Here is a 25821-nt window from a genome sequence, read left to right as displayed (position 1 = left end):
CAGAAATATAGTGATTTTATGAGGGATGGAATACATTAACTTGAGAGGGTCAGTTACAGCAGGGCAATAAACTTCTGGCACTCGTCGCGCGACTGGGCTCTACCTTTGATTTTATATTAATATAAGTAGGTAATATAAAATCAAAGGCTCTATGCTACTTTTGTCTCCGATGGTCCATTTTCAGACGACTCAAAAACATCTGTCATAGAAGATTTATAACTCTCTTCAAGTTGGTAATAAAAGTGACCAGAGTCCATAAAATCACTATATTTCTGGTTCCACTATATTTTATGTGTTTAATCACATAACATCACTTTTACTGTGCTTTTACCTTGTCATTTGAGTGACACAATTTGTCACTTTTATGACGTTTGAAAATATAGTTATTTACACTACGAGAGAGGAAGGTAAAGTCCTTTAAAATGATTGCAAGTTACTCGTCAGAAGTTGACGATTCATGTTGACATTTGCCATAAAAGTAAAAAATCTGACACTAATATTCAGCGTTGCTATGAAAGTTAAAAATAAAAACATTTGAAAAAGGAACATAAAGGGTTATCGAATTATCAACAGTAATTATAATTGATTTCATATAAATGTTCATCAAGTGAGCTGTGCATTTGTAAAATCACCTTTAATTTAGTTACATTACAAAAGTCACATTTATGAAGGTCATGTCCAATAAATCTTTACTTGGTAAAAATACAAAGACAAAAACAAATAAAAATTACTTTAATTTAATCAGTAAAAAGACGTAACATTGCTTTTGAAATCAGCAATGTTAAAATGGACAAAAACTAAAAAAATAGTCAAATCGGGTTCGCGCAGAGCAAGCAACTTTGAAAGTTAAAGTCACTAGCTTTAGCTTTACTACCAACAGAAAATCAGATTTTCATGGCTTGCTTAGATGCACATTTATATGAAATTGAGTATACATATAAGTGAAATTTTTTTAATAAACAATTGTCAATGTCAAAATTAAGTAAAAAACCACCTGTACCACCCCAAAATGTGCACATATGGACCAGCTGTATAACAATTTGACACCAAATCATAGTTAAGGTTATGTTCATTTCACTTCCCGGACCTGTTTTCCGCGAAATTTATTTTCAAAACAAATTTAATGAGAAATCAACGGAAAGTCTCGCTCGTCAGGGCGGAGGCTCAGTTAGATTTAAAAAATGTTGACACTCAGTGTGACTAATGGTATTATCATGAAAATCACTGTTTGGCTCATACCAACATGATAACGTTTTGACAATTGTTTATTAAAAAATTTCAATTATAAGTATGTAAGCAAGGCGGTCTCAAGTTAAGTAAATGAAGATCGCCATGATGTAAGAGATGATAATTTTTTGATAATTTCAACTGCACGAATCTTTGTTGCTAGTGACTTTACCATGCACTAAAGTCACTAGATATACAAAGTACCGCAATAGATATTGAACGTGTGTTAGAGAGAGAAAGTAGATTTTGCCCTACAATGGCGGACAGAAGCGTGTCGGTACCTCGTGTTTACTAGTTTTGCATTTTATTTTTTGGTGTGTGCTAAGACATTATAGTGGCGGCCGGGGAAAATGGGAATGACTTTAATTACTTTGGGTTTGGGCTGTATTTAAATAAATCTGTTCTGTAATGGTTATCATTATAAAGATTTACGACAGGGACCGATTTCTTTGAATACCTGTGTTCTTAGAAGGAACGATTTAAGAAGGGTTTTGTTTGCAGGTGGGGACAGGCAAAAATTTGGCCCTATCGTAAATCTTTATAATGATAACCATTACAGTTTTATTTGAATACAGCTCAGAGTGATTTAAGTCATTCTCATTTTCCCCGGCCGCCACTATACCTGATATTTTAGTGTGAATTTATAAATATACAAAATATAAATATTATTGGAACATTTTTATTTAGATAATTAATCCACATATTATCCTTTTTAGTCCCAGAATGTACTCAAATTGCAAAAAACCACTTTGCCTTTGCAACAGCATTTTTATGGCATTAGTCGTTTGAAATTACTTTAAAACTGTACTTATATGGAAAATATTCAATCCAAACTTTTTTGTGCCTTTATTTGGTTCAAAAGTATTGAAAAAAATGGTGTTTCAAATGAAAAGTGTTTTTTTGCAACTTAAGTCACCTATATGTCTAAAGTAGACTCAGGTTGCATCAATCCACTGATCATTTGCAACAGCATTTTTTCAATATTTTTGAAGAAAATCATAGTTTGGATTGAATATTTTCCAGTACATAGAGAATAAACGTTTAAATTTCCCGCTCGTTGGTGGCCCGACAATGGCGGCGTCATTGCGGTACTTTGTATATCTAGTGACTTTACCATGCACCGCAGCGCACCCTAGAAAACAAAAATAATGCCTTGATCTACGAATGCGCACGGCCGGATCTGTGTGGGTCGGATAGACTATACTCAATTTCATATAAATGTGCATCTAAGCAATCCATGAAAATCAGATTTTCTGTTAGTAGTAACTTTGACTTTCAAAGTTGCTTGCCCTGTGCGAATCTTGATTACAATTTTTTAGTTTTGTTGTCCGTTTTAACACTGCTGACATCAAAAGGAATGTTACGTTTTTTTTATTGATTAAAGTACAGTCGTTGACCAAAATAAAATAGGACAAAGTAAATCTCGATTGTGTAATTCGATATTTTTGCGAAATCCATCTCTTAGGAAACAAAAGTGTCAAAAATAAAAAAAACAATTCTGATAAGTGTCATCATTCGACAACATTTCAAAAACTCAGAATCATTCAATTGAACAAAGTGACAGTGACGAGATGACAAGTGAAAAAACACAACCTAACTTTTTGTAAATCAATCGTCAAGTCAAATCAAGTTGTAATCTGAGACACATACGCCTCAGTTACACTACACAAATTTTTGAATTGTGAAACTGTCTAAGGTAACACTTTGTCCTATTTTATTTTGGTCAACGACTGTACCTAATCCTTATAGTCGTTTTCAATGACATCCGTGCTATCAGTATGACAGTATGTTGGCATCACTTGCTGTTTCAGTTTAGTAATTTTGAATTTCCTAATTTGGTAAATTTACCTTGACGCGGCAAATTGACAAATTCAAATTATTATTTGTCATTTCCGACAAAAAATGTAGTCTGATTCGGATCCCGAGGATGACGTTTAACCATGTGTTACACCATGTTGAAGATTGAGTTTTATCGTTTGTTGTTGATGTTTCACGAAATATAAATTGTCTTTTACCATAACCTCATTTTCTTGTTTGACATTTTTTTAACTAGGATTTTCTTATACTCTGAATACTGGTTATGAATTTGTGTGTACAATCTGCACCAACATATAAAAAATGACACTGACAGCACGGATGTCGTTGAAAACGACTATATTTGTTTTTGTCTATTATTTTTTTTACAGTCGGAACGTTATGGATGTGGATTGGGGACTTGTCGTTAAGTTGGCACTACCAGCAAAAGTAACTAGGCGCGCCAATAAGGTTATTGGAATTTATGACAGATCTCACTAATGTACAGTTCAATCATAAGTTTTAAGCGACCTTGAGTTTGACAATCCATATCCAAAACATTTCGAGTATAATTACTTAATACAGCGTGATCAACAATGACTGAGTCTGTTGGCAATGAAACAATTGAAAATACTGGTGATTTTTGTCTAGTAATTGGCACTGACCACGCACTGACCGGATTTTTTAACTTGAGATGACATTAAAAACATTCTTGGTTATGCAGGTTATGTTTATACTATTACAAAAATTAACCTTCGTTGGTAAATTTTAAATTTGCCAAATTTCATTGTTACCAACAGACTCAGTCATTCTTGACCACTCTATATTTATTGATCATAAGTCATAACCAGTGTCCGGACGAAATAGTACCGGACAAGTCGACCAGTACAACTTTGCGTAATACCTCGCTCGCACATAAACACGATTCAGCTGGTTCCCTGTTCTTGAAAACGAACCAGTTGAATCGTGTTTATATGTGAGTGGGGTATTACGCAAAGTTGTACTGGTCGACTGGTCCGGTACTATTTCGTCCGGACACTGGTCATAACTCATAACCCATAATGGATCTGTCACAAATGTGACTTTTGTAATGTAATTAAATTAAAGGTGCTTTTACACATGCACAGCTCACTTGATGAACATTTATATGAAATCAACTATAAATGTCTAGGAGGCCTTGCGCTTATGGTTATGGTACAGGGTCTCTATAAATGATTGTCTGGTCAAGCCAGCCTTGGAAAAAAAATTTACTGTTCCGCTTTTTTGAAACCGATGCCAAATTCTAGTTCGTTTTCACGGTCACTTCTGACATTAGTGAATGACGTTTCGTTTGCGATTGTCAGTCGAGTTTTGGTTCCTTATATTCGTTTTATCGCAGTTAATCACAGTTAATATACACCAAAAATCTGTATTTTTCAATAAAAATTGCAAGTACGTCCGCTTTTAGAGGTAAATACACTGGCAAAATTTGTGAGGTTATGCTTTAATGTTTTATGTTTTATTTTAGCTTTATTTTCTTTACAATGGTTTATTCTGTTGAACAGAACACGTTCATTGTTGTTTTTTACTTTCGAAATGAAAGGTTTAGTAATGAGGAATTATCTGTTTGTAAAAATGAATTCCATCAAAATATCTGAACAACATTGTGAACAGATTTTTAACAATCAGAACAATTAGCAAGGGTAAATCATTAGGACAACCACCAGTATCTGATGAAATACTCGAGGATTTGAAAGAAATGGTGGAAAAGACTCTACAGATATCCATAGCCTGTTTATCATTAAAAATAGGCTACAACTGCATCTTTATAAAATTAGTGTTGTACAAGAACTCCAACCTGTAGATTATCAAAGTTGTGTTTAATAATGTATTCAGTTTGAAAATCACCTCAATTTCATAATTTGGAGTGCTGAGAATCCACACCAATTTGTAGAGACTCCTTTACATGTTTTGAAAATTGGTGTGTGGAACTGTGGATAGCAGTGTTGCTGTACCTTTAACTAAGAAATGCTGCAAAATATTTTTGAAAATAAATGAAGAATTGTCAAGTGTTTAGAAGTTAATGGGGGACATCATCAATCTATTTTATAAAAAAAATACCTATTTGTTATCGTTAGTTAGTGTTGTAAATTATGTTGTTGAATACATTTGATTTTATTGAAAAACCAGTAAGACTTATTTGTTATGAAAAACACTGTTATTTATATTGGAAGAAAAAATGGGAGTCAATACCATATTCGACAATTCAGTCTAGGTCGTATTTACCACTAGCATAAAACAAGAAATGTGAAAGCACTAAAGCAGACAAAAAGGCAGTATCAAGTATTGTATTGTGGTATACAGGGACAAGGTGTTCTCAATATTTATCTGTTTGGATTTGTTCTCATACCAATTCCTGTACAGTGTGTGGCGGTACGATGGGGGCAACAATTGTTCCCCTGTTGGTGTTGATATTAAATAATAAATACATTAATGTTAGCAAGAGTAAAGCACAGTTGAAACTTGTCTCTGGTTAAAAGCCAACAACCTAACCTGAAAATGTGACATTCATTATTTGCCAAACAAAGCGGCACATTCAAAGTTTGACAAGTTTCCATGGCTGGCTGGACCCGACAATCATTTATAGAGACCCTGTAGTTACTTTCGCCCACATCCACTGTGGGGCGCTGAAGTTAGTTCCAATCTTTGGTTCCAAAATGGATTTTCTGTGCATCTAAACCTTCTTTATGTATGTTCTGTTTTGTTTTTTTACTTGTCACTTGTCAGATTTTGTTCAAAAAGTGAGGTTAACTTATAGGTTTGTTTGTTCCCTGTTTTGTACAATATTTACGATTAAACGTGACAATTTTAGCCATAATGGGCGACCGCTACAACATTCACAGTCAACTGGAACATTTACAATCAAAATACATCGGCACAGGTCATTCGGAAATAACGAAATACGAGTGGTTGGTCAATCAACACCGGGACAGTTATTCAAGTTATTTGGGACATTCAGATCTGTTGAATTATTTTGCGATTTGCGAAAATGAGGCGAAAGCGAGAGTGCGGTTTAATCTCATGGAAAAAATGCTTCAGCCATGTGGACCTCCACCAGACAAACCAGATGATATGTAGACACTGTATTACTTCATTATTTTTGATGTAAATATTTTAATAAAAAATTACTTCAAATTTCGTGTGGGGATTATTAATAGCAGATCCTTTCAAAAACATTATTTATTTATCAAACCTCTTAAGTAATAACAACACACTTCAACAAATAAAAATCCAAAATGACTCGCTTCTACAAACATTTTTGGAGCAAAAACTGACCAAACAAAAAGATGATGTCTTTGTATAAACGTTACCATAAATACAATCACAATAACGTACAACCTGAAAAATACAAACACAGAGAGACTTTCGAAGACGTCAATTTGTTTATTTGTAAACAGTAACAAGTGACTCAAAACTGGAAGGGCGTATGTGTGACATAAGACTTGCGGAAAGACAATAACTGGCTCGTATTCCCTCAATCCGACGTATCCGGCTGATATGTCGACACTCGCTAAACTGTTGTCGTGTCCTTGGGCAAAAAATAGTAAATTACCCAACCACCAATGTGCCAATACTAGAGTTTCTGTTTTCAAAATGCCATGAAACAGTCGACTTGCCAATACACATATCGGAATTAATATGGCATTGTGGGGCTTCAGTAACAGATTGACGATCAAAATCCATACCGGTAAAAAACCGTCACCGTTTGACATGACGAAGACAAATTTTACAAAAATCAACAACCACAAAACCTGTCCCAACATTATACTTTCGTTCGAGACCATTCTGTATGCATAGATCAAAACCAAGATGACCCCGTCCAAGACTTTAATAATTCTATGAGAGGTAAACAGAGAATTGCAACGATACGACAGGACCAGGCCCACCACGAAAATGAGTTGCAGAAAAAAGCGATGGTCATTTTGCAGCAACCAATCGGCCAAATCAGGCACCGACGCCCACTTATCTCCTACTTGATTGATTGTTCTTACGAATCTAAGAGCAACAAAAAGAAAGAACCAAGATTTCAACTTGTTCGCGAATATATTAAAAACGATAAAAGTGTTGCTAAAGAAGTACCAGAATTGGTGCTCCTCTTCGAGAAAACTCGACGACATAAAAATGAAAGGGTGTAAAACGGACATGAAAGTCAAGAATGACTTTCGAACACCTTTCACGTGTTTTGCTGTGAAACACGTCAGGTTTTGATAAAATAAAAATAAAGTTGTCGCTATGAAAACGAGCGTTACATAGAAGTGTAGGCCTACAAACTGCAAAACGAGCATTCCCAACATCGCGGCTTGTTCTAAACGGTGTACTCGGGACGCACTTTCCACGGCCGAGATATTTTGAAGTATCTTCAACAACACAATCAGCGCTATTAACGTTGCGATTATGAGAGAGTCCAGATTCTGTTGAACGGAGCTTTTCAACAGCCTCTCGCTGATAGTTTTGGCGCAAGTCTGGTACACTCTAATAGCGTCGTTAGCCAACCCTTTGTCGTTGTTGAGTAAGAACAAGTCCAGAAAATGATTCGCCGTTTCGATATTTTCCCCACACAGGTCTGCTTTGTTCCGCAGCAGAATCGCGTTGTATTTCAGAGCTTGCAAGAATTCGGACAAATTCAGATGACCCAATAGGCTAACTTGGAGTTGTCCGATGCTCGTCGCTGGAATGTCGACACCTAACAGGATCGCCAAATTCGCGGGAATATCGATTTGCGCGAAAGTGTCGTTAACGCAGGGCATATTTAAGACTAGAAGAGGGACATTTGTTTCGGGATACGTCGATCCCCCGTGCCCCCCACTGTCTCTCATCCCGTGGTCACCTGTTATCATAAAAAGAGTATTTCCCCGAGATTTGTAGATTTCTTCAACAATGGAGTCCATTTCTCTCAGTTTGGTCGATATGAGCGGGGACTTGGGTCCGTACACGTGTCCTATGTGGTCCAATCCTGCAACCAGTATTTCAGAATGACCCAAATTTATTACAAATTCCCACCTAAATAGTGCAAAATCATGATGTCCCAGTCATTCCTCGCGTTTTCTAATCTGACGTTTCTGGTCACGTTGTCGTCGACTTCTGTAAAGTCGTTGACGAAAAACGAGGAAGTCCCCTCACTCCTCGTGAACTGATCGGGAAATAACTTGACCCAGATGTCGTCGCCGTAAAAAACGATTTTTTTCCCCTTGACGTGGGCTCGATGAATAAAACTGTCCTCCACTTTTGTGGGACTCGCCAAATTGAAAATGATGTCGACGAATTGGGGTACGTTACCTGTCGTCAGCGCTTTGATTCGCGGTAAAGTCACCGTGGGGGTCTCGACTTTGACCTGAATAAAACAACCAGTATTTTTATACGCTTTCGACAAAAACGGAGTCGTGGTGTCACTGATGAAGTCCAGACGCAGAGCGTCGATGATTATTATAACTGCTTTCTGATACCTCGAAGAAGTCTCAGTGTTGTTATTGCGGATTGATTGAGGCAAAGGTCTCGCCGGAATTGGAAAAAATCCATGCAGATATAGCAAAATTGACAGTACGGCGATCACATAATACACAAACATTATTAAAAAATATTTTAGGAGAAATTCAAAATTGAATGATGTGTTTGACACCTGACAGATAGAGCAATGCGATTATACTCTTTTGATTTTGGCACACCTCGCACATTTTTTTCTGTATTTCCGTCGCATTTTATCTACGTTTAATCAGTCTTATCAATGATTAAATAACACAACCACACAACCCCAGCATAATTGTTAATAATTATTAATTTTACAAATTCTGAGACATCTACATTTGACAGGTGTCAAAGTGACGCCACGATTTGTTATTGTTAGTAGTTCAATTGTCTCATGATAGAATGATATATAACAAAATAAACATAACCTGAAATACAACCGGTGTGGATGTGTTGTGTTAGTTCATTAAAGTGACTGATTTGTGAACACCATGCCTGACATCAAGTTAACCCCTCTGGGGGCCGGCCAGGACGTCGGTCGTAGCTGCATCCTCCTCACAATGGGGGGCAAGAACATCATGCTGGACTGTGGTATGCACATGGGGTTCAACGACGAGCGCCGCTTTCCTGACTTCTCCTACATATCTCAAGAGGGTCCCCTCACTTCGTACATCGATTGCGTCATAATTTCGCATTTTCATTTGGATCACTGTGGCGCCCTTCCCTACATGTCCGAAATGGTCGGCTATTCGGGCCCCATCTATATGACCCATCCGACCAAAGCTATAGCCCCTATTTTGCTGGAGGATATGAGGAAGGTGTCAGTGGAGAAGAAAGGTGACCAAAATTTTTTCACGTCGCAGATGATCAAAGACTGCATGAAGAAAGTGATAGCGGTAACTCTGCACCAGTCTTTGATGGTGGACAGCGAGATCGAGATCAAAGCGTATTACGCGGGACACGTGTTGGGGGCGGGGATGTTCTGGATAAGGGTGGGGTCTCAGTCGGTGGTCTACACGGGAGACTACAACATGACGCCTGATCGACACTTGGGTGCTGCATGGATAGACAAATGTCGACCTGATTTGCTAATATCTGAGTCTACATACGCGACAACCATTAGGGACTCGAAAAGGTGTCGTGAGCGCGACTTTTTGAAAAAAGTGCATGAATGTATGGACCGAGGGGGCAAGGTTTTGATCCCCGTATTTGCATTAGGTAGGGCCCAAGAGTTGTGTATTTTATTAGAAACTTATTGGGAGCGGATGAACCTCAAAGCGCCAGTTTACTTCGCTCTGGGCCTCACAGAAAAAGCCAACAACTACTACAAAATGTTCATAACGTGGACCAATCAGAAGATCCGGAAGACCTTCGTCCAAAGAAACATGTTCGACTTCAAGCACATCAAACCTTTCGACAGACAATACATTGATAATCCGGGACCCATGGTAGTCTTCGCCACTCCCGGTATGTTGCACGCAGGCTTAAGCCTACAAATTTTCAAAAAGTGGGCCCCAAACGAGAACAACATGGTGATAATGCCGGGCTTCTGCGTCCAAGGCACCGTAGGTCATAAAATACTGAACGGGGCCAAGCGAGTCGAATTCGAGAACAAGCAAATCGTCGAAGTAAAGATGTCTGTCGAATACATGAGCTTTTCGGCTCACGCCGATGCCAAGGGCATCATGCAGTTGATCCAGCACTGCGAACCTCGCAACGTCATGTTGGTCCACGGAGAAGCCGAGAAGATGGAGTTTCTCAAACAGAAAATCCAACAGGAATTCAATCTGAAGTGCTACAACCCCGCCAACGGAGAAACTTGCGTTATCAGTACCCCCGTAAAAATCCCCATCGACGTGTCTCTCCCTTTGCTCAAAACCGAAGCGAAAAAATTCAGCGCTTTGCCCCCCGATCCGAAACGTAGACGCACCCTTCATGGCGTCTTGGTCATGAGGGAGAACAACGTCTGCTTGATGGATGTCGACGATGCGTGCAAAGAAGCCGGGATTAACAGACACATCATAAGATTTTCTTCAACCGTCCACATCAACGATACGGGACCGGCGCTTTCCACCGCGCATAAGTTGCATCTTTTCATCAAAGAAAATTTGCCACAGTGGTCTGTTACCTTTGCAGAAGGTGAAATCTCTGTAGAGTCAGTTTTGGTTAAAGTTGAAGGCGATGAAGACGAGCAAAAGAATGTGTACGTTTCGTGGACCAATCAAGACGAAGATTTGGGCAGTTACATCCTGAATATGCTGAACTGTATGGGACAATAGCATTTTGCATGAAATGTGCCTTGGGTGATTATTTCAAATTTGATTTGTTAAAATGGCGGCACAAGTGCAGCCGTGCCTCTTAGTTCGTAGAACTAAAATCACTAAAGATATTACGTTCATTGCAATTGTTTAAGATAAAATTGTTTATTGATTACTAATACAGATTTAGTTCCTCTTTTAAATCGTATTGTACATTTTATTATAAATAAAGTCGCATTCTTGTGTATACAGTGAAGTTTTAATAACTTTTTTCTATTATTGATTCAAAAAATTGAAATTCACGCATAGTTATCGGTGCCTGAAGTGGGTCATTTTCTAACGTGTATTTCTTTTTGCATTGTTAGTAAGATCGAAACCATAGAAACCATACAAAACAGTGTGTGAAATGCGATTTCACGCACACGACTATTTCTGTGTTTCACTTCACGCACTGTATTTTATTAGTTACCTAGCAACATGGTCACTGCATTGAAACTTCAGAGTTCCTTCAAAAATTTGAATTTTTAATTTCAATTTTTTGAATCAATTATAGAAAAATATTGTTTATATTTCGTGCGTGAAGATGTTTTTGTGCATTCAAAGGCTTATACTGCCTCGACCTTCGTCTCGGCGTAAAAGACCTTTTCATGCACAAAAAACACTCTCTTCACGCACTTAATATAAAAATAACTATAGTTTTAATCGTGGAGGGAGAAAAGACTTTTCTCCCTCCACGGTTTTAATTCTAGAAGTGCGCAGTATTGCCAATGTCAAAAGAACAATTGTTCTATAGCATCAAAAAGGCGCGAAAATCATGTCAATAGGTGAGATGAGAGTTTAAACATTGAAAAATGATGCAAGAAATTACAGAAAAATATCGCCCAGAGCGTGAAACCAAATCATTTAAAAGAAATACCGACTCCAACAGGTGACTTTTCTAGTTGTCACTACTTTTCTTACTGTGATGTTTTAGGGAAGAAACTTCAGAGGTTAGGTTGCGTCTAATAATCGAAAATGATACAATCGACGCGAAATACGGCTTTGAAAGGGTGCGGGATCACACAGAAAGAACCGGATTTTTGCTAAACATGCACTCAGTAATAAGATTGGAATCTGTAAAGCGTTTGTAATATTTTTTTTTGTAGAGTGAGATATTAGATGAAGACAAACGATTAGTAGCAGCAGTAGATTTTTATTTTATGGAAGAAGATGGTACCCGTTTTAAAGTGTCGTATTGTTATATGCCCTATTTTTACATTTTAACCAGAAGGGAACTTTTACAAGAAGTTTCCCAGTTTTTGAGCAAGAAATTTGCAGGGACTATTGGCAAAATTGAAATTATTACGAAAGAAGATTTGGATCTGGTAAATTTGTGTCTTGCATTTGATTTTACTTAAATCATTTAAAAAATTGCAGCCCAATCATCTCATTGGACTAAAGCAAAGATACATCAAACTGTCATTTTTTAATCAGACTGATTTAATTAAGGTTAGAAAGGAAATTTTAAAAGTTGTCAGAAGAAATAAAGAGCGTGAAAATTCAAATACTTTTTATACTGAAATGCTGACAGATATTTTAACAGAGAAGACAATTGCGACAGTGTCGAAAGCTGTTACAGATCAAATGGAAAATATCTTAGACATCCGGTATATATTCTGCAAAATGATAATTTCCTCGATTTTTTTTTTTTAAATTTCAGAGAATATGATGTACCCTATCACGTCAGGGTTTCCATCGATTTAAAAATTTTTTGCGGGTGTTGGTACACAATAAAATGCAAAGGAGCTACCACTGACCCTCCCTTAATCACCATGCGTAACGACATCATTGAACGCCCTGAACCCATCGTTCTTGCTTTTGACATAGAAACAACAAAACTCCCGCTAAAATTTCCCGACGCCAACACTGATCAAATCATGATGATTTCCTACATGATTGATGGTCAAGGTTATCTGATAACCAACCGGGAAATTTTATCATCAGACATTGAGGATTTTGAATACACACCAAAACCAGAATTTGAGGGAAAATTCACGATTTTTAATGAACCGAACGAAATGGCATTGATTCAGAAATTTTTCGACCACATAATGGACGTGCGCCCTCACATTTTTGTTACATACAACGGCGACTTCTTCGATTGGCCCTTCGTCGAAACCAGAGCGGCGGTCTACGACCTGGACATGAAGCAAGAAATTGGATTTTCGAGGGACAGAAATGACGTTTATTCTTGCCGCCCCGCCATCCACATGGACTGTCTTTGTTGGGTCAAGAGGGATTCGTATCTGCCGGTCGGATCGCAGAATCTCAAGGCCGTAGCCAAAGCTAAACTCAGGTAAATAACATAAAATTGCACATAAAAATGATAAAATTGGGAAAGGTGGCGCCAAAGTTCAGTTAGTGGTTGGAATTTTGCAGAAGGTGGGGTCAAGGTACAATTTGTAAGCGGTAATGGACAGTACCCCGTAGAAGGCGGGGTTAAAACGCTTATAATGTGTCCCCATAGGCTTGTATCACAAACCATAGGCTTGCATCATAAAGGGGTGGGGTAAATGTACAATTTCCTACACAAAATATTTCTGTATTAATATGTATGTACGGATTTGGTGTTACTCTCTTGGGTGTTTATAGATACGACCCTGTAGAGTTGGATCCCGAAGAGATGTGCCCTTTGGCCGCCTCTCAACCCCAGGTTCTCTCAAATTACTCGGTTTCCGACGCCGTTGCCACTTACTACCTCTACATGCAGTACGTCCACCCCTTTATCTTCGCATTGTGTACCATAATCCCCTGCGAACCGGATGAAGTGTTGCGCAAAGGCTCCGGTGAGACTGTAACATCTTTTTTTCTCGATTTTCAACTTCCATCTAGGAACCCTGTGTGAGGCTCTGTTGATGGTGGAGGCCTTCCACTGCAACATAATCTTCCCCAACAAGGAAGAAACCATTTTCAATAAACTAACGGACGACGGTCACCTTTTACATCAAGAGACTTACGTCGGGGGTCACGTCGAGGCCCTCGAATCAGGGGTGTTCCGCGCGGACATCCCTTGCAGATTTCGTTTGGAAATCGAAGCCCTCAACAAACTGATCGATCAAGTGCCGAAGACTTTAGCTCACGCCATAGAGATTGAAGAGGGAGTGCCTCTTGCCGACGTAATCAATCTGGAGGCGGTCTCTGAAGAAATCGTCGCCAAGTTGACCTCCCTGAAGGAACAACCGATGAGATTAGAACGGCCTCTGATCTACCACTTGGACGTGGGGGCGATGTACCCCAACATTATTCTCACCAATCGACTCCAACCGTGCGCCATGGTCGACGAGACCATCTGCGCTTCTTGCGACTTCAACAGACCCGGAGCCAGATGCCAGAGGAACATGAGTTGGATGTGGAGGGCTGAATACAGTGAGTAATGATGAATTGGTCAGATGTGTTTACTTTAGACTTCTCGATCTCAGTGCCCGCGTCTAGAAACGAGTACCACACGATCCAACAGCAACTAGAAACGGAGAAGTTTCCTCCGAAGTTCCCCGGAGAAGCACCCAGAGCCTACCACCAGTTGACCAAGCAAGAACAGGCCGACTTGGAGAAGAAACGCCTCAACATCTACTGCCGCAAAGTGTACAAAAAGGTGAAGGTGACGAAGGTGGAGGAACGCATCACCACCATCTGTCAAAAGGAGAATTCGTTTTATGTCGACACTGTCCGGGCTTTTAGGGACAGAAGGTTGAGTCTCTGGTTTTGTCCATATCGGTCGTTCATTTCAGCGATTTCAGGTACGAATACAAAGACTTGTCGAAAAAAGCGAAACAGGCGGTAAATGCCGCCACCAAAGGCGGCGATGCGGCCGAGATCAAGTCGGCCAAGAACAGGGAGGTGCTGTACGACTCCCTCCAATTGGCCCACAAGTGCATCTTGAACTCGTTCTACGGCTATGTTATGCGCAGGGGGTGAGTACTGGTTTTTTTTTTTTTTTAGCAAAAAGAGAGTTACGAGTGGATCCGTGGGGGACTCAATTTTTCAGAGCCCGCTGGCACAGCATGGAGATGGCGGGAATCGTGTGTTACACTGGTGCCAACATAATAATGAGGGCCCGCGAGATCATCGAACAAGTGGGGAGACCCCTAGAATTGGATACCGACGGCATCTGGTGCATCCTTCCCGCTTCTTTCCCCGAAAACTTCACCCTCCACACCAACCACGAGAAGAAAAAGAAACTCGTGATATCATACCCCAACGCGGTACTCAACGCCATGGTGAAGGAACACTTCACCAACGATCAGTACCACGATCTGACGGATCCCGACACCCTGACTTACGAAGAGAGGAGCGAGAATTCGATTTTCTTCGAAGTCGACGGTCCCTACAAGGCGATGGTGTTGCCTGCATCCAAGGAGGAGGGCAAGAAGCTGAAGAAGCGGTACGCCGTCTTCAACTTCGATGGTACTTTGGCGGAACTGAAAGGGTACCATTAGAGCGAAATGTACGTGTCTATTGTGATGATTGTTAGTTTTGAGGTGAAACGTCGGGGCGAGTTGCAATTGATCAAAAACTTCCAGTCGTCTGTTTTTGAAGCGTTTCTCAAAGGTGACACGTTGGAGTCGTGTTACGCCGCCGTGGCTCAAGTGGCTGATTATTGGTTGGATGTTTTGTTCTCGCATGGGCGCAACATGCCCGATTCGGAACTGTTCGATCTGATCTCGGAAAATCGATCCATGTCGAAGAAGCTGGAAGAGTACGGCGCACAGAAGAGTACTTCGATCAGTACCGCCAAGCGTCTGGCTGAATTTCTAGGGGATCAAATGGTGAAGGATGCCGGTTTGGCTTGCAAGTATGTCATCTCCAAGAAGCCAGACGGAGCACCAGTCACCGAGAGGTCAGTACTGATGTGGTACAAGTCTTTTGTCTTCTTATGCTACTGTAGGTTTTATAAAATGATCGTTCTAATTGTCCAGGGCCATACCTTTGGCGATCTTTCAATCCGACATCACCGTCCAAAAGTACTACCTGAGGAAATGGCTGAAGGACTCCTCTTTGAACGACGTCGACATCCGCGACATTCTCGATTGGAATTACTACATCGAGCGATTGGGCGGAGCCATTCAGAAGATCATCACCATCCCGGCGGCCATGCAAGGAGTACCTAATCCGGTACCTCGAGTCCGTCACCCTGATTGGCTCCACAAAAAAATGCTCGAGAAGAACGACACCTTCAAACAACGTCGAATCACCGACATGTTTTCGGCCGCCCCCAAACCACAAATCACCGACATGGAAGATTTCGGTAAGAAAAAGTCTCCAGGAGAAAAGCGTCCCATGGTGACGACGTCCAAACGCAAGAGAGGTACAGACAAAGACGCGGAATTCGACGAGGACGACTTGAATAAGACGTGGAGAGAGGTGATGGGAAATCCGCCACCCTACGGTACCACCACAGAGGAACACCACGCTTGGATCGCCTTCCAGAAGCGCAAATGGGTGTTCCAAGCGCTACAAAGGAATCAAGGGGTCCGCAACAAGAAGAAAATCAAGAGCAGTACCGCGGTGTTGCGGTCAGCTGCGAACGGTACTCTGGGGGGATTCATACAACGGGCGCAAAAGACACTTTTGACGATACCCTGGCAGGTGATTCAAGTGGTACCGACCGCTACACCCGGAGAATATAAATTGTGGGCCCTGGTACATAACGAATTGCACCAGGTCAAGTTGGTGGTGCCGAGAATCTTCTACGCCAATTTGAAGGAACCCAAAGCTGTGGAAGAAGGGGCTCTTTTCAAGAAGTGCAACAGGACGTTGCCCAGATCTAGACAGGTGTTTAATTTATACATGTACACAGTTCCCGAAGAAGTCTTTCAAGAACATGGCAGGTAAGTTTTAGCAAAAATTAGTGTGTGGGGGTGACCAACTGATGTGAAGACGTGTCTGATTAATTTCAACGAAAGGCTGTGTGGATGATTTGACTAATAGATTGGAGTGGGTAATTCTTGTGAGGCGTGTCTGTGGCGGTGCGATATGTTTACTAGGGGTGATTTTTCTTTAATCTCTATATGTTTTTTTAATTGGTAGAAAACTGTACTTGGATCAGACCGACCCGAACGTGGAGGGTGTGTACGAGACTCAAGTCCCGCCCCTGTTTCGCGTTTTGCTTCGTATTGGGTGTGTCTGTAAAGTGTTGCCAGGAACTTCGAGTCAAGACAGTTTCTCTCTGAACGATTTGGACATAAATACAACGAGACAACAATATTTACCGAAGCATTCCATGCGCCGCGTGTACTTTTACAACCATCGACATCCCACCAAGCCTCAACAGATCTTTGCCCTATTTCTAAATCCACTGAAGAGGGCGGTAGTTGTGGTCGTCGATTCTGTCAGGACTAATTTAATGCCGAATTTGGGAAAGCTGTACCAAGCCGAGCGAATAGCCAAGTAAGTTAGATGTTAACATTCAGTACAGCCCCAGAAACTTCTTTTGCATTTATTTAGGAAGGAGAAGGGCTCCGAGGAAGACTCGCTCCCACCCGACACCATCACTTTCGAGGTGCGCATCGAGACCGACATCAATCAGGTGTACAAGAACCTCCAGAAGGCCCTCCAGGTGTACAAAGATGAGAAGAAAGGACCTACTCTGCTCGCCGTCCAGTCCGCTACGGAGATGACCACGTTGCGAAGCCGCATCCCTCTCTTCTCCGACTTTCCACAGGTCCAGATCCATGTCCAGGACATGGAGGAGCTGTACAACGTGATGGACTGGCAGAAAGTGGGGGCTCGAGCTCTTCTCCGACACTATCTGAACAGCGAGCGCGTCCTGGATTTGATGACGGAGCAGTGTCGCTACTTCCATCTTCCTGTGGGCAACATACCCTCAGATCCGGCCCTCTTCGGTTCAGATCTCTTCTACGCGCGTCATCTCGAAAGACAGAATCACGTCATGTGGTGCTCGCCCACGGACAAGCCAGACTTTGGAGGCGTCCAGGAGAACGATTCGAGACTCCTGGCGGAGAATCAAGAGGGGTCCAGCGAGGTATTTACGGTAGCGACAAAATAAAAAATATTCTTAAACTGCGACCTTCAGGTGTGTAACGTCCCTGGATGGTACTCCAGCGTCTGCGTAGAGTTAGACGTTGACAGTTTGGCGATTAACACCCTCTTGCAGTCACACCATGTGACCGATATCGAAGGTACGAGCGCCATCACTGCGTTCGATGCCGCGGCAGTGACTTCTTTGGAAGACCTGGTGGGCGACAATTCCGCGGTGACCACATACGACGAGACCGCCAGGTGCGCCGAAGCCTTCAGGATCTTGCGAACCATGGCGAGCACTTGGATGAGAGACATTTCCCTCCACAGGAACGTTTTTGCCGACTTCCAAGTGATCCACTTCTACAGATGGTTGAGGTCGCCAAAAGCCCTCCTCTACGACCCTGCCCTGCTCAGAACCCTCCAAAACTTGATGAAGAAACTATTCTTGCAACTGGTGGCGGAGTTCAAGCGGCTGGGTTGCACCATCGTTTACGCCAACTTTAACAAGATCGTCATCTGCTCGAAGAAGAAAAGCGTCGAGGACGCCATCGCCAACGTGGAGTTCGTGGTTACTTCCATCAGAAACAAAGAGCTGTTTCACTCTTTGGAAATCACCTACAGGCAGTGTTGGGAGCATTTGGTGTGGCTGGACGCAGCGAATTTCGCCGGGATTCAAGGGAAGCTCCCGGACAGCTTGCAGAACGAGGTCAGCGGTCAAGAAAATGTGGAAGACGATGAGGAACAAGATGGGGTGAGTGTTGGGAACGAGGATTGATCGAGAAATGAGAAAGTTTCGTCGTAGTTAGCGGTAGTCATGAACTGGAATTTAGCGGAGCGTCTTCCGGAAAGTGGAGGTTGTCGCAACGGTTTCAACGCGGTGATCGCAGGATATATCAACGCGGTGTACACTCGGATGAAGCAAATGGAAAATTCTACGATTGTCAGGGCGGTTTGTAGTCAACCCTCGTTGGGTCTGGGGGCCCACGAGGAGGTCGCCGAGTACGCCAAAGAAATTTTGTCAGGGGAAATCAGTCAGAAGTTGTTTCAGTAAGTAGCGAATGCGTCGAAAATAAGCACTTTTAAAAACTTTGAATCAAGGATCACCGAGAAGATCAACAGTCGTCTCAAACCTTCAGCTGACGGCACAAGTCCGGCGCTGGAATTCATCAAGGCAATTTGCCAAGTCCTGGGTTTGGATTCGGCCATAAAAGACACCGTCGCTCATTTAAAAAGCAATTTGTTGCGTCTTGTTGGTAGGTTTTTTTGTTCTTGTTTTGTTTTTAATTATTCGTGTGCCTCGCAGGGGTTGGAGAATTTTCGGACAAGGCTGTATGGAAGGACACTTCCGTGTCGTACGTCATACCTCAAGTGATCTGCAAGGCTTGCAATCATTGCAGAGATATCGACCTAGGAAGAGACCAATATCGGTCGAGTTCGGCTTGGTTGTGTCCGTTATGTAACACGTCGTACGACAACGCCGAAATCGAGCTCTTTCTGCTCGACACGATCAACAGAAAATTCCTCGCCTACAATCTCCAAGATTTACAATGTAAAAAGTGTGGCCAGATAAAAATGGACAATTTGATGATGCACTGTCAGTGTGCGGGAAATTTCAAATGTCTAATTTCAAAAGATGATCTGGTCAGGTTAATCGAGACATTTCACTCCTTGGCTGAAACCTTCAATATGTCAGCTTTGAGGCAAACCACTGAACAGACTTTGCATTTAATTTATGAATAAAACTCGATTTTCTTTTAAATGTTTATTAACTTTACAACAAACTACTAAAATTCTATTTTTCTAAGTTGATGGGGTCAATAACTGGATCAGTGAATTTTATTGAGGGAAACTGGGTCATGTCAACTCCAGGACCACCACCGTAAGCTTTAGCCACTTTGTCCAACTCGGAAGTCAACTCCTTCTGGATGTCTGGAGATGGCTCCACCAATTTGGTACCACTTAACCAATTTATTTAAAATATTGATATAAGAGTGGTGCACAAACTTACCCTTCACTCTTCTGCTTGTATTCTCTGAGTTTTTCAACAAACAATTGCTGAATTGGGTCAGTTGCCTTCTGTAGACAAGGGGCGAGAATTCCAATGTTGCGACTATGAATCGCGGCCCGCGTCGCCTTGTGGACGTTCCCCAAAATTTGATAAGACAACATCTAGGTGAAAGTGAGGTTAAGAGTTATGTAATAGACCAAAAATTGTTCTACAAAATTAAATACCGATTTCCAACAATATTGAGAATTATTAAATAAGTAATAGATGTTGCAATGTGATATTTACCTTGAGAGAACCGGGGAATAATGCAAAATTCCCAATAAGATTCATCCACCCTTTGACACTTATTGAGAATTGAATTGAGATTTGAGACTATTGAATTGAGAGTTATTTTTGGTTATTTTGTTTCTGTTGTGTTGGCTGCTATTATATTACATTTACTTTATTTGTCTTAATGTTCATGTACTGTTGTAATTTTATCAAATATGCTCTTATCGATGCCTAAACAAGAGTGAACTCTCAATTTGTCGGCATTTATTGCATAGACTGAGGAATTACAATTATTATAAAAATTGTCTAGAGTCTACACCATAGACAATCTGATTGGTAACACTGGTGACTGGTCGAGCTGTCAAATTCTTGTCAACTTCCACGTCTCCCCTGTTTATTATTTTTAATTCTGTTTAAGCTCAAAATGGTGTCAATTTTAAATTCCATTGATACCGGCCATGAAGACATGGTTCACGATGCCGAGGTGGACTACTATGGCCTTCGCTTGGCCACTTGTTCGTCCGACAACAGTGTCAAAGTGTACGATATCAAAAACGGCGGAACTGCTCTGATCGACGACTTGAAAGGGCACTTCGGTCCCGTCTGGCAGATCGCTTGGAGTCATCCAAAATTCGGAAACCTTCTGGCTTCTTGCTCCTACGACCGCAAAGTAATCATTTGGAAAGAACAAAACGGAAAGTTCACCAAATATTATGAATACGCCAACCATGACTCCAGCGTCAACTCGGTGCAATTCGCCCCACCCGAGTACGGTCTAGTGTTGGCCTGCGGCAGCAGCGACGGCTCGATCTCCTTTCTCAGCTACATCTCTGACACCCACAGCTGGGATGCAAAAAAAATTCAAAACGCCCATGCCATCGGATGCAACGCAGTAAGCTGGGCGCCAGCTATAACTCCGATGTCGAGTGATTTCAGCCAGAGCGACACCACCAAATTAGTGAAGAGATTGGTGTCAGGGGGGTGTGATAATCTAGTAAAGATCTGGAGAGAAGAGGAGGATAGGTGGATTGAAGAGAATAAGTTAGAAGTCCATTCAGATTGGGTGCGGGATGTGGCGTGGGCCCCCTCGGTGGGGCTGCATCACCACACAATTGCCAGTTGCTCGCAAGACAGAAGGGTGATTATTTGGACCAGTGATGATGGGACCAACTGGAACTCGACAGTTATACAGACCTTTGATGATGTGGTCTGGAATGTAAGCTGGTCATTGAATGGGAATATTCTAGCAGTGTCAGGCGGCGACAATAAAATAACTTTGTGGAAGCAAAACTTGCAAGGCAACTGGCAATGTGTCAGTGACGTTGTTAAAGGACAAGGACAAATCAATAGTCAATAAGAAAAAAAATTCCAACAAAACCTTTCATAGTATAGCCGAATTCAATGTTATTGACCATTGCTACTGTATTAAAATTTGTAAAAAATATAATTATTTAAGTAATTGTAGTTTTATTAAAGGAATATGAGCGATTTCTCCAAATTATGAAATTATTTATTGAAATAAACACTTATATTAACAGAATCGTCTATTTCTTGGTGCTCTTGGCTTTTCTTTCAGCCGCTCTTTGACGTTGCTTCTCAGGGCTCAAATTGTGCCTCTTTGAGAAGCGCTGATTTCTCAAAAACTTGGCATCCATCTAAAACCGATCAAATATTCTTCTGCTGTTTATAAATATACAAATAGTTTACCCCTAAGGTGGATTCGTGACGGAACCGTTTTGGCTTCTTGATACCGTTGCGGTGAGCTTTGCGATCTTTCAAAAAACGATTATTACAACAACCTCGATTTTAATATATTTAAAACTTACTTTGATTGTGATTTGTATGATTCTTTGACTTGGCCATTCTCACAAACAAGAGTAAACTATTTCACTTCCAACTTGATGACTTCCAAGATGGTTGGAAAATGAGAGGTTACCTCGAACCACGCTGTGTAGACTTTGGTAATTTTAAAATCTGTTGCGTTGGTGACAGTGATCTTTGGCGGCATTTTGTATCCAACGCCAAAAACATTTACCTTTTATTATTTATTGAAGAAAAAATAAAGCTAAAGGTTTTCAAGGTAAATTTTATTTGGAAAGGAAATAAAAAGCTGGATGCAAATATGATATGTATAAATAATTTTTTCTTCAAACGTCCGTAAATTATGACATTATCCTGCTGCATTGATAATGCTAAAGTGTCACTTCATTGTCATGGCGTCTAAGGAACTGACGAGCGGCAGATAAAGTTATTATCTCCGCTGAGAGCGGCAGATAAAGTTATTTTCTTTATACCATACTGTTATTAGGATTTATCAGTACTCAATGCTTGATTGATATGATACCCATAACAGACTAGGCCGTTATTCAAAATTATCAGACCGAGCCCGTTATTTTTGCTACCGTTGCTACGGTTACGGCACAGATGACATCTAAATTTAATTTTTGAAGTAAAGAGAAATGTCAGTCTTACAAATAAATCATCGTTAAATGTTAAGTATTATTGATATAAAGAAAACTATAAAACAACATACGACCGATATGGATATAACAGACTCGGTTGATTATAAAATCTCGGCTCTGCCTGGATTTTACAATATCTCAACCTCGTCTGTTACATAACCCATATCGGCCTAATACCGTTATATACTATATCTCCGCTGAGAGCGTCCGTGAAGTTATTATCTCCGCTGATGAGCTGCAGTAAAGTAAACTAGCTAAATCATTTGAAATTCCTACCTGGTTCCTTAACATGTCTTAAATAATTTGTTATGAAGGTTTGAAGAAAAAATAGTATATGTTATTTATGCGATTTTCTATACAGGGTGTTTGAAAATTGCTAGTACAAAAAAAAACTGTGGCATCTGGAAGCCCTAAGAAATCCAAGAAACCAATTTTTAATTTTTTAAAACAAAAGGGATAAAGTAACCCTATTCCTGCATATTCTACGCCTCAGGCGGGGCAATATTTTTTAAACCTTGGTAACCAAGCGTGATGATCGTAGTGATAATGAAGGACTATACAACAATATGAAAAATTTATATTTTTTTGCAAGATCTTGGCAACCACAGATTGACAGTTTAAGAACATCAATTTTTTTTATTTCGTTATTGCTTAACAACGTGAAGTGTCTTTTTAAAATACCTTAACTCAGTGGTGCACTAACAATTTTAACCCAATTTTTAGTAATTTTTATCTCGAAAACTAGAGGATTTTTATTAGAATTTTCTTTTGCCGATGACTTCAACTCACCATCACCAATTACCAGTTTTTTTTTGTACTAGCAATTTTCAAACAGCCTGTATATTATAGCTGAATTATTATTTCTCCCTGTTTCCTTCTTTTAGCGTAATACGCGAAAAGAACTCGACAGGTCGAAATAATTTCCTGAAATCAAAACGGCTCTTAAAAGATTAAAGATTATAGATGAGAATGCATTTAGCTCATAGCCAAACCACTGGCACAGCTGCGCCGGCGCGTGATCAAAAATTGCGGCGGCCGCAGATATCAGGTTCAAACGTGCAAAATAATAGCAGAGAGAATAGTCTTTTTCGATATAAGGACGCTGTCACATCATTTTTCAGGTCAGGTCAGGTCACGTCACGTCAGGTGCAGTCGGCGTTTTAATTTTCAATATTTAAAATCCTCGCTTAAACAGTTAGGGGCGGAGTTATATGGGTCATTTATTTACTGCTGATGTTCCTCCTAGAGTTATTTTTCTTCCCGCGTCCGATTCAGAATCAGAATCACGGATCAGAATTGGCTTTTATTGGATATAACCCAACTTTTGACTCGATAATGCCATTTCCCTGCTTTTGTGATGTCACAAGAAAAACTTCAAAGTGATTTTTAATAATTGTCATTTATTAATGATTGGTTTACATCATTTTTTTTTAGAAATGTCAAAAAAATCTTGGCCACGATTCCGTGTCCGGAATAGTCCGATTTTACCACTAAATTCACATTTGAACGTTTATTTCGGAGACGAAATAGCTATTTATGCACCAAGGGCGTTACAACGATGATTACGCCCGGAGAACGATGAATCCAGCTCGAGGGCTTTAGCCCGAGAGATGGATATCGTTCGATGGGCGTGATCATTCGGTAACACCGTGGTGCATACAGGATTTTATTTTTCACTATACGTGTTCTTAAAAAAAAAAAATTGGCATCTGCAATTTTGAATTGATGAGGGCGTTATGAATTCATTACGCCCGCTTATTCTTATTACGCCCTGTATTATTCCCCGGTTGTTATGGACATGTTTACGTATTTCGTATCCTAGGAGTTTCATGCAATTACATATAACGGGTGTTTTTTTAAATTTGGCGTCGAAGTAGGCGTTGAAGTGTCGATTGTGAACGCACTATACCGGTTACGGCTCACGGATCAGCTGTTTCAATCGTACGCTTTTACACGAGTGGTGCGATCTCAATCGACTCTCCAACGCCTACTTCGACGCCAAATTTAAAAAAACACCCTTTACAGCGTGATCAACAATGACTGAATCTGTTGGCAACTTCGATCATATATACTACGTGGATGCCTAATACCTTGTCTACCTCGTGTTCCAAAAAAAGCGACACAATGTGTACCGGAATGTTGCATTCTACGCAGGCGCATGTATTCAGTGATTATCTTTATTTTTACACACGTAACAAAACTTCATTTTTCAGTTTTTACAAAAACTAGAGAAAAACGAGAGAAAAATATAAGAAAAACAAGAGAAAAACAAGAACTGATAATGTCAATCACAATCACAGATTCACAGATTTACAGATGTCAATTGTTAAAGCGTTGGCCATTGATCATGCGCAGAGCAAACTTGTGCAAGTTGTGTAGCTATTTCTCTTAGACTTATGGGTTTGTGTCTATTTATTTATCTCTTTTCAATTTTTTGGAACATCAAATGTGTCTCACCAACTCGTTGCATTACGCATCCACGTATAATCTATTCATTTTGATTGTGACCACTCCGTAGTAACTTTTCAGTTGCTAGGTTATTGATAGGGAATTTTAGATAACACTAAATCCAGTCGCGGTTGGCAACTCTCGGAGGCGCCATTTTGACAGAAACGTCACGCTCACAGAAGACAGAACGGAGAACGACTTGCGCAAACGTTTTTCAACGTACACTGTGCGCATATCTATAAAATTGAGTTTTGGTACAAAATTTTACAATTCAAAAAGAAAATGCCACGTCGTCTTCTCAAAGTTGGGACCAAACGGTTAATATTGACTTGTTTCGAGACATTTATTGAAGCCAACGGGAAAACAACTCACAAAAACGAACATCACTAATAAAGTTAACTCTGTTTGTGCTTTTTTGTTGTACATTTTGGCTAGTAAGTGTTGTAGTTTGATATCTTCTGCGTTTTCATCCCCTGTAAATCATTTTTTTGAACTTTCTGTCTGATTAGTTTTTATCTGAAAATATTTGTATTAATCAATGCTAATTGAAAGTTCTGATTACTTTTATACCAGGCATTTTTCGCGTTTGTCTTACTGCCAAATTACCATTTCCTTCGTTCTTCATTAATATCGAGAATTGCATGAGGTGATTTCGAAGTTTTTACGTTAAATAATCTGTACCTGGATATAACTCCACTTTTCAACAGACGTGATCACAGAATCAGACAGACGTTTTTAGTTTCTCCTACTTTAAATATTGATTTCCGTTATTAATATTGATAAATACATAAAAATCATTGGTCATGGTCAAGTTTTGACAATTCTGACATTT

At 40.4% G+C, this 25821-nt stretch overlaps 7 protein-coding genes and 1 long non-coding RNA gene across 8 annotated transcripts; 5 read left to right on the top strand and 3 right to left on the bottom strand.

Annotated features, from left to right (window-relative positions):
- Positions 1 to 4007: 4007 nt before the first annotated feature.
- On the top strand, positions 4008 to 5189 carry LOC138124971 (uncharacterized). The gene is made up of 2 exons (XR_011157315.1): positions 4008 to 4470; positions 4529 to 5189. It is a non-coding gene; the product is annotated as an uncharacterized lncRNA (long non-coding RNA).
- A 470-nt stretch (positions 5190 to 5659) lies between these two features.
- On the top strand, positions 5660 to 6198 carry Sf3b5 (splicing factor 3b subunit 5). Its single transcript, XM_069040173.1, has 2 exons — positions 5660 to 5818; positions 5873 to 6198. The coding sequence occupies exon 2, from the start codon at positions 5878 to 5880 to the stop codon at positions 6136 to 6138; it is 261 nt and encodes an 86-aa protein (XP_068896274.1). The 5' UTR covers positions 5660 to 5818; positions 5873 to 5877; the 3' UTR covers positions 6139 to 6198.
- Positions 6199 to 6225: 27 nt separating this feature from the next.
- Positions 6226 to 8626, bottom strand: PIG-G (phosphatidylinositol glycan anchor biosynthesis class G). Its single transcript, XM_069040169.1, has 2 exons — positions 8062 to 8626; positions 6226 to 8014 (listed from the first exon to the last, which is right to left on the bottom strand). The coding sequence occupies exons 1-2, from the start codon at positions 8624 to 8626 to the stop codon at positions 6237 to 6239; spliced, it is 2343 nt and encodes a 780-aa protein (XP_068896270.1). The 3' UTR covers positions 6226 to 6236.
- A 292-nt stretch (positions 8627 to 8918) lies between these two features.
- On the top strand, positions 8919 to 11028 carry IntS11 (integrator complex subunit 11). Its single transcript, XM_069040170.1, has one exon. The coding sequence runs from the start codon at positions 9015 to 9017 to the stop codon at positions 10800 to 10802; it is 1788 nt and encodes a 595-aa protein (XP_068896271.1). The 5' UTR covers positions 8919 to 9014; the 3' UTR covers positions 10803 to 11028.
- Positions 11029 to 11544: 516 nt separating this feature from the next.
- On the top strand, positions 11545 to 19560 carry PolE1 (DNA polymerase epsilon catalytic subunit 1). Its single transcript, XM_069040168.1, is given in 17 exon segments — positions 11545 to 11709; positions 11755 to 11878; positions 11927 to 12145; positions 12198 to 12427; positions 12481 to 13116; positions 13413 to 13606; positions 13653 to 14186; positions 14240 to 14507; positions 14558 to 14731; positions 14806 to 15246; positions 15292 to 15657; positions 15737 to 16648; positions 16848 to 17207; positions 17265 to 17802; positions 17854 to 18848; positions 18900 to 19054; positions 19105 to 19560. Coding segments are annotated over 17 exon segments (6660 nt in total). The 5' UTR covers positions 11545 to 11632; the 3' UTR covers positions 19542 to 19560.
- Positions 19549 to 20239, bottom strand: ATPsynCF6 (ATP synthase, coupling factor 6). Its single transcript, XM_069040172.1, has 3 exons — positions 20095 to 20239; positions 19810 to 19970; positions 19549 to 19759 (listed from the first exon to the last, which is right to left on the bottom strand). The coding sequence occupies exons 1-3, from the start codon at positions 20137 to 20139 to the stop codon at positions 19594 to 19596; spliced, it is 372 nt and encodes a 123-aa protein (XP_068896273.1). The 5' UTR covers positions 20140 to 20239; the 3' UTR covers positions 19549 to 19593.
- Positions 20240 to 20416: 177 nt separating this feature from the next.
- On the top strand, positions 20417 to 21538 carry Sec13 (secretory 13). Its single transcript, XM_069040171.1, has one exon. It carries the CDS (start codon positions 20504 to 20506, stop codon positions 21434 to 21436), a length of 933 nt encoding a protein of 310 aa, XP_068896272.1. The 5' UTR covers positions 20417 to 20503; the 3' UTR covers positions 21437 to 21538.
- A 29-nt stretch (positions 21539 to 21567) lies between these two features.
- On the bottom strand, positions 21568 to 22065 carry RpL29 (ribosomal protein L29). The gene is made up of 3 exons (XM_069040174.1): positions 21906 to 22065; positions 21787 to 21851; positions 21568 to 21734 (listed from the first exon to the last, which is right to left on the bottom strand). The coding sequence occupies exons 1-3, from the start codon at positions 21940 to 21942 to the stop codon at positions 21624 to 21626; spliced, it is 213 nt and encodes a 70-aa protein (XP_068896275.1). The 5' UTR covers positions 21943 to 22065; the 3' UTR covers positions 21568 to 21623.
- Positions 22066 to 25821: the final 3756 nt, after the last annotated feature.

The sequence above is a fragment of the Tenebrio molitor genome, chromosome 2, assembly GCF_963966145.1.
Source record: "Tenebrio molitor chromosome 2, icTenMoli1.1, whole genome shotgun sequence".
Taxonomy (NCBI): domain Eukaryota; kingdom Metazoa; phylum Arthropoda; class Insecta; order Coleoptera; family Tenebrionidae; genus Tenebrio; species Tenebrio molitor.
This window is presented reverse-complemented; position numbering and strand designations above follow the sequence as displayed.

What these genes read in the sequence shown, in the direction of transcription:
- PIG-G (XM_069040169.1), bottom strand. Translation starts at nt 8,626, where the DNA reads ATGTTTGTGTATTATGTGATCGCCGTACTGTCAATTTTGCTATATCTG. An exon ending in CATGATTTTGCACTATTTAG is followed by an intron (nt 8,015 to 8,061) that starts GTGGGAATTTGT and finishes TACTGGTTGCAG; the next exon opens with GATTGGACCACATAGGACAC.
- Sf3b5 (XM_069040173.1), top strand. Translation starts at nt 5,878, where the DNA reads ATGGGCGACCGCTACAACATTCACAGTCAACTGGAACATTTACAATCA.
- Sec13 (XM_069040171.1), top strand. Translation starts at nt 20,504, where the DNA reads ATGGTGTCAATTTTAAATTCCATTGATACCGGCCATGAAGACATGGTT.
- RpL29 (XM_069040174.1), bottom strand. Translation starts at nt 21,942, where the DNA reads ATGGCCAAGTCAAAGAATCATACAAATCACAATCAAA. An exon ending in TCATACAAATCACAATCAAA is followed by an intron (nt 21,852 to 21,905) that starts GTAAGTTTTAAA and finishes GTTTTTTGAAAG; the next exon opens with ATCGCAAAGCTCACCGCAAC. An exon ending in GTCACGAATCCACCTTAGGG is followed by an intron (nt 21,735 to 21,786) that starts GTAAACTATTTG and finishes GATCGGTTTTAG; the next exon opens with ATGGATGCCAAGTTTTTGAG.
- IntS11 (XM_069040170.1), top strand. Translation starts at nt 9,015, where the DNA reads ATGCCTGACATCAAGTTAACCCCTCTGGGGGCCGGCCAGGACGTCGGT.
- ATPsynCF6 (XM_069040172.1), bottom strand. Translation starts at nt 20,139, where the DNA reads ATGAATCTTATTGGGAATTTTGCATTATTCCCCGGTTCTCTCAAG. An exon ending in TATTCCCCGGTTCTCTCAAG is followed by an intron (nt 19,971 to 20,094) that starts GTAAATATCACA and finishes ACTTTCACCTAG; the next exon opens with ATGTTGTCTTATCAAATTTT. An exon ending in TACAAGCAGAAGAGTGAAGG is followed by an intron (nt 19,760 to 19,809) that starts GTAAGTTTGTGC and finishes AAATTGGTTAAG; the next exon opens with TGGTACCAAATTGGTGGAGC.